The sequence below is a fragment of the Myotis yumanensis genome, unplaced genomic scaffold (genome assembly GCF_028538775.1).
Source record: "Myotis yumanensis isolate MYYU_CA2020_CCGP unplaced genomic scaffold, mMyoYum1.0.hap1 SCAF_18, whole genome shotgun sequence".
In the NCBI taxonomy this organism is placed as follows: Eukaryota; Metazoa; Chordata; class Mammalia; order Chiroptera; family Vespertilionidae; genus Myotis; species Myotis yumanensis.
Genome location: NW_027223769.1, coordinates 10,741,237 through 10,747,357, shown reverse-complemented (window position 1 = coordinate 10,747,357; position 6,121 = coordinate 10,741,237). Strand labels below are relative to the sequence as shown.

Sequence of the window (6,121 nt, the reverse complement as noted above, 5' to 3'; positions counted from 1 at the left end):
TCTTTTTTCTAAAAAAAAAAAAATCCTCATCCAAGGATATTTTTCCATTGCTTTTATTTTTTTTATTTTTTTATTTTTTTAAATATATTTTATTGACTTTTTTACAGAGAGGAAGGGAGAGGGATAGAGAGTTAGAAACATCCATGAGAGAGAAACATCGATCAGCTGCCTCTTGCACACCTCCTACCGGGGATGTGCCTGCAACCAAGACACATGCCCTTGGCCGGAATTGAACCTGGGACCTTTCAGTCCGCAGGGTGACACTCTATCCACTGAGCCAAACCGGTCAGGGCCCATTGCTTTTAGATAGAGTGGAAGGGAGATGGGAGAGAGAGAGGGAGAGAGAGAAACACTGATGTGAGAGAGACAAGACACAGTGATTGCCTCCCGCACTCGGCTCAGTGGTACATGCCCTTGACCAGAAAATAAAAAGGGACAAAGGACATTCAGCTCACACTAACGGTAACAGTTCAACTTAACTCAATACAATTCAATCTACCCTATAGGTAAAGAAGGCAAGATCTAAACCTTCAGCAAAAGCAGTGTGTGTCCTGAACTCTGCATCTTGGCAGACACGGAGAACCACTGTATGGAAATTTCATGCAAAGCTTCTCTCCCAGGGGCAGCTTAAAGCAAAGGGCAAGCTCTGCCCATCTGCAGTGCATGGCCAGGGTCTTACCAAGTGATGAGATGCCATCACTGACCAGTGCTAGCAGCTCCTGGGCTGTGGGGCCCTTACCTGTAGCAACAGTGCTGCAACTTCATGGTGGCCACTGGAGCAGGCGTACATGAGGGGTGTGTTTCCACTTACATCCTTTTTATTGGGCTTTGCATTGGAATCTAATAGATACTTCACCACCTAGCCCAGAGAAGAACAATTTTTAATTAAAATTGTCTGGGAGAAATCCTGTGGCTTGATATTCTTTTGACTCTTCTCTAAGTTTATCTACTTTTCTCTAAGTTTATCTAGCAGGTTCTTTAGACCGGGAGAAAACAGACCAGCTGAAAGGTGTGGGGGGGATTAACATCTGCTGAGGGTTGACTGTGTGCCAGGCACTTGTTTCTTCATTTAATCATTTGATCTACCCCACAGAGAGCTGGAATTATTACTCCAGTTTTACAGGTGAGGAAGCTGATGCTTGAAGCACTATGTGAGATGATAGGAGAGAGGTGGGAGACCTGAAATATGGTTCCTGACTTTAAAATGCTTACATTAGAATAAGGGAAAATGAAATAATATAATTTTCAAAACAAAAAATGGGACTTTAAAAAAGTAAGTCATCCCACAGTCATCTCTTGGCCCTCCTCTAGAGGGCTGTACTCTACTTATTATAATTTTAAATTTTCATTTATTCATTTATTGATTTTAGAGAGAGAAGAAAGGAGAGGGAGAGAGATAGAAACATCAACAAGAGAGAAACATTGATGAGTTGCCTCCTGCACACCCCCATCCCTGGGGATTGAGCCCATAGCCCAGGCATGTGCCCTGACCAGGAATAGCACTGGTGACCTCTTGGTGCATGGGATGACATTCAGCCACTGAGCCACACCAGCCAGGCTATTATTATTATTTGTTGTTAATTCTCATCAGAGGGTATTTTTTCCACTGACTTTTAGAGCCAGTGAAAGGGAGGGGGGGGGGGGGGAAGGGGAAGGATGGAGAGAGCGCGAGCAAGTGAGAGAAACATCTACGTGAGAGACACATTGATTGGTTGCCTCCTGCATGCCCCCTGTCAGGGCCGGGGATTGAACCCGCAACCCAGGTAAGAGCCCTTGACTGGGAATCGAACCCTCAACCCTTCAGTGTGCAGGCTGATGCTCTAACCACTGAGAACGCCGGCCAGGGCTGTACTCTACTTTATAAAGTGCTGAGCTGTTTAGCACTGACCAAGCGCTGTGGGAACGTCAAGGCGCTAACATGCAGCAGGAACCTCGGAGGACCAACACCCAAGCACCAGAGAGCTAGGGCTGGGGTCAGGCCCGAATGCTGGGAGGGCAATGGGAAGGGGCTAGCTCCACGCAGGAGCATCAGATTCTGTGTTCTGTTGCTAGTGGTCCATCCATGTGCACCTCAGAATCTCGGGCTGGGAGGAAGGAAGGGTGCTGGTCCTTTGGGGCACATGTCAAACCCCTGTCCCTAGGAGCATTCCCCAGTGAGGTTCTAAGCCAGGGGTGGGGACGTCTGGCCCGAGGGCTGTGGAAGGCCTGTAAAATCATTTGGTCTGGCCTTGCCAAGGCTTTAAGGGTGAGTTATTAAAATGTTTGACCAATACAACAGGCTAATTTTTAAACTGACAAATTTGGATGGCCTGTGAATGATGTTGTAAACATCCAAATGGTCCGTGGCAGAAAAAAGGTTCCCACCCCTGTTCTAAGCACAAGCAAACACCCTAACACTCTGCCCGAGACAACCTGTACCTGAAAGTGGCCTTGTTGGCAGGCCAGGTGGAGTGGGACAGCTTGGTTGGCGTTTCTGGCAGCCACATTGGCACCATGCTTCAAAAGGAGGGGGATGAGGTCCGCCCGACCATGCAGGGCAGCAACGTGCAGTGGGGAGGAGCCGTCCTGGTGGGTCACATTCACACCAAGCCCACTGGCAGGAACCTTTGCCAGCTTCTACAGGTGCGGAAAACACAAACAGAACGTCATTCATATTTAAGAAACCAAAGCCATCTGCCCCTCACAGCCCCTCAGCAAATTCAAGGTCACGGTGGCATCCAGAACCAGGTTACCCGCAGGTGAATCCCCACTACTTCATTTATTTATTTTATGTTTTGTGAATCCTCAGCTGAGTATATTTTCCCATTGATTTTTAGAGTGGAAGCAAGGGGGAGAGACACAGACAGAGAAACATCGATGTGAGACACATTGATTGGTTGCCTCCCGCACGTGCCCCAGATCAAGCTTACAACCAAGGTATGTGCCCTTGACCAAAGTCAATCCTGCGACCCTTCAGTCCATGAGGTGACGTTCTAACCACTGAGCGACCGGCGAGGGCCATCCTAACTACTTAAAAAAGATATGAGAGTCAAAGGATTAACATCTATTTTTCAAGAAAGCAACCCCTAAAATAGTACCTTATTATGCCAATGGAAGAAAAAGTCTGCTCAACAGATGACGCTGGAACAACTGGGTATCCATATGTGGAAAAACTGCCTGTCCTTATCTTACACCAAACACAAAAATTAAAATGCATCACAGATCTAAATGTAAACGCTACAACTATAAAACTTGAAGAGAACACAGAAGAAAATATTTCCAACATTGGGATAAGCAATGATTTCTTAGATAAGACAAAAAGCAAAAACATAAAAGAAAACCTCGATAAACTAGGTTTAGAAATTGTAAATCTATGCTCTCTGAAAGAGACAATTAAGAAAATGAACCTTCCCGCTTTCCCTGGTAGAAACTTGGCCATGAGCAGTGAGGAAGCACCAGACTATGGGCAAGGCATAGTAACTGGTCGACTGGCCAGGGTGTGCCTTGAACTTACTCACACGCCCGCAGTACTATTATGGAGATGGGAGTATGTCCTCATACCTCATGGCATCATTGTGGACAGAACTGAGCAGCTGACTAAGGATATTATAAAAAAGACATAGGATACTGTGACATTTTGGTTCTGTGTGTGCTTAAAAAGGTTACAGGTTCTGTGCTGATCTTGTAGAACCTTAAGGACATCAGCCGAAATTCAGATAGATTTGTCCCTATGAAGGTTGATTTCATCAGATTAAAAAGTTACAGGCAATACATTCATATGGATGAAGAGATCAAACAGAGAGAATCTGATTGTGGCAATTTTATGGAATAGACAACTTGAAAACCCTCTTGTTACAAAAATGCCACGTGAAATACGTTTTAAAAGCCTCTTAAATGTTTACTGGAGCTCACAAGAAGATATAGAAACTGAGACCTGAGATGTTTAGTAACTTGTCCAAAGTAAAAAAGTGTGTAAATGGAAGCTCTAATATTCAAACCCATGTTCAACTCCAGAGTCCAAGACAGACCACTAAAACTTACTGTCTCTAGAGATGTGTTGACACATTGAGACGAATTAGGCTAAAGGGAGGAAAACTTCACAAAGGAATCAGCATCATTTTTTCCTGAGCTTACTTTTCATATTTACTGAACTCGGTTAAACTAGCTCCCATAATTTCTGGGAGAATGGAATATTTGTAAATAGTTAACTGCTCATTATGTGAAATATTTTATACATTATATTAATAAATTATGAAGAATTACATTCCAATAAAATATTGACAAAAATGAAAATCAAAAGGCAGGAAAATTTGAGATCTTACTCTCCAGCTTATATTGCCAATTTGGCTCAAATAAACTCTTATAAAAATTCTCCAAAAAAAATCACCAAATAAGAGAAAATGTTTGTGATATGTATACCTGACAAAGGGCCAAGCAGAATTAAAAAACAAAAACCAAACTCTTACAACTCAATAACATAATCTAATTTTTATTATTATTTTTAAAAATATATTTTTATTGACTTCAGAGAAGAAGGGAGAGGGAGAGAGAAATAAAAACACCAATGATGAGAATCACTGATTGGCTGTCTCCTGCACACCCCATAATGGGGATTGAGCCCATAACCCAGGCATATGCCCGGACCGGGAATCGAACGCTGACCTCTTGGTTCATAGGTCGATGCTCAACCACTGAGCCACACCGGTTGGGCTATTTTTATTTTTTTAAAAATATTCTCTTATTGATTTTTAGAAAGGAAGGGGGAGGGAGAGAGATAGAAGCATCAATGATGACAGAGAATCATTGACTGACTGCCTCCTGCACGTCCCACACTGGGGATCGAGCTTGCAACTTGGGCATGTGCCCTGACCTAGAATCAAACGGTGACCTCCTGGTTCATAGGTCGACCCTAAACCACTGAGCCACACCACCTGGGCTAACTTTTAATAGCAAAAGATTTGAAAAGGTGAATGGTCAGCCAATAAGCACATAAAATAACATCTTTAGTTATCAGGGAAATGCAAGTCAAAATCAGGAAGGACAGAACCAAAGGGTCAGAAAACAGATTGTTGATTGTTGAAATGGGCCAGGGAAGGGGGATAACTACAGAGGGGCAGGAGAGGCTATTTTGGGGTGCTAGACATAGTCTGTATCTTCACTGTGCTGCTGGAGGTTATAAGACCTTGAATTAACTCGTCAAACCTCATCAAATTGTCTGCTACTTACCTCTATAGTTCACCTTCATTTTTATCATGAAACTACCTTATTATTCACAGTGGTTTTAAAATAAATCATGTGGATATAGAATAGTCAATCAATACTTAAAAGGGTAAAAAAAAAACCTCCCTGATTTATAAACCATATAATAAAAACAAACAAATAGTAATGCTGAACCATTTATTTTGATAGTATAATTAATTATTCACTATTTTCTGTGACTGGTAAGGATTAAAACTGGTTTAATCATCAGAAAGTAAATTAGTTCACTTTCTGATGATTAAAAATGTCATTGTCTGCCCAGCTGGCATGGCTCAGTGGTTGAGCATCGACCTATGAACCAGGAGGTCACAGTTCAATTCCAGGTCAGGGCACATGCCTGGGTTGCAGGCTCAATCCCCAGTGTGGTGCATTCAGGAGGCAGCCGATCAGTGATTCTCTCTCATCATTGATGTTCCTTTCTCTCCCTCTCCCTTCCTCTCTGAAAAAAAAAAAAAAAAAAAAAAAAAAAATTAAGTAGGTGGGAAAAACAATGAAATACCCCTGCACACTTAACTGTAGGATGATGGCTAAAGTTAAAAAATCAAAATACCAAGTGCTGACAAGAACGTGGGGCAACTAGAATTCTCACACACAACTGGTTGGAATGGAAAATGCTATAATTACTATGGAAAACTGGCTGTTTCTTATAAAGTTCAACATACACTTAAATCTATGACCCAGCAATTATACTCCCAGGTATTTAGTCATGTAAACATTTTTATACAAAGACTTGTACATAAACATTCACAGTAGTTTTATTCACCAAGCCAAAAACAGGCAACTACTACCTAGGTGGTGTGGCTCAGTGGATTGAGCATTGTCCCATGTACCAGGTCACTGGTTGATTCCTGGTCAGGGAACATGCCAGGTTTGTGGGCTTGAT

The 6,121-nt window shown here is 42.6% G+C and overlaps 1 protein-coding gene and 1 pseudogene across 1 annotated transcript in view; one reads left to right on the top strand and one right to left on the bottom strand.

Moving 5' to 3' along the window:
- Positions 1-6,121, bottom strand: part of ANKRD27 (ankyrin repeat domain 27) — a 67,952-nt gene that overhangs the window by 6,423 nt on the left and 55,408 nt on the right. The window contains 2 exon segments of the mRNA XM_070398248.1: positions 740-859; positions 2,419-2,616. Of these exon segments, the coding sequence (XP_070254349.1) occupies positions 740-859; positions 2,419-2,616 (318 nt within the window).
- Positions 3,381-3,811, top strand: LOC138997272 (phosphoribosyltransferase domain-containing protein 1 pseudogene; annotated as a pseudogene).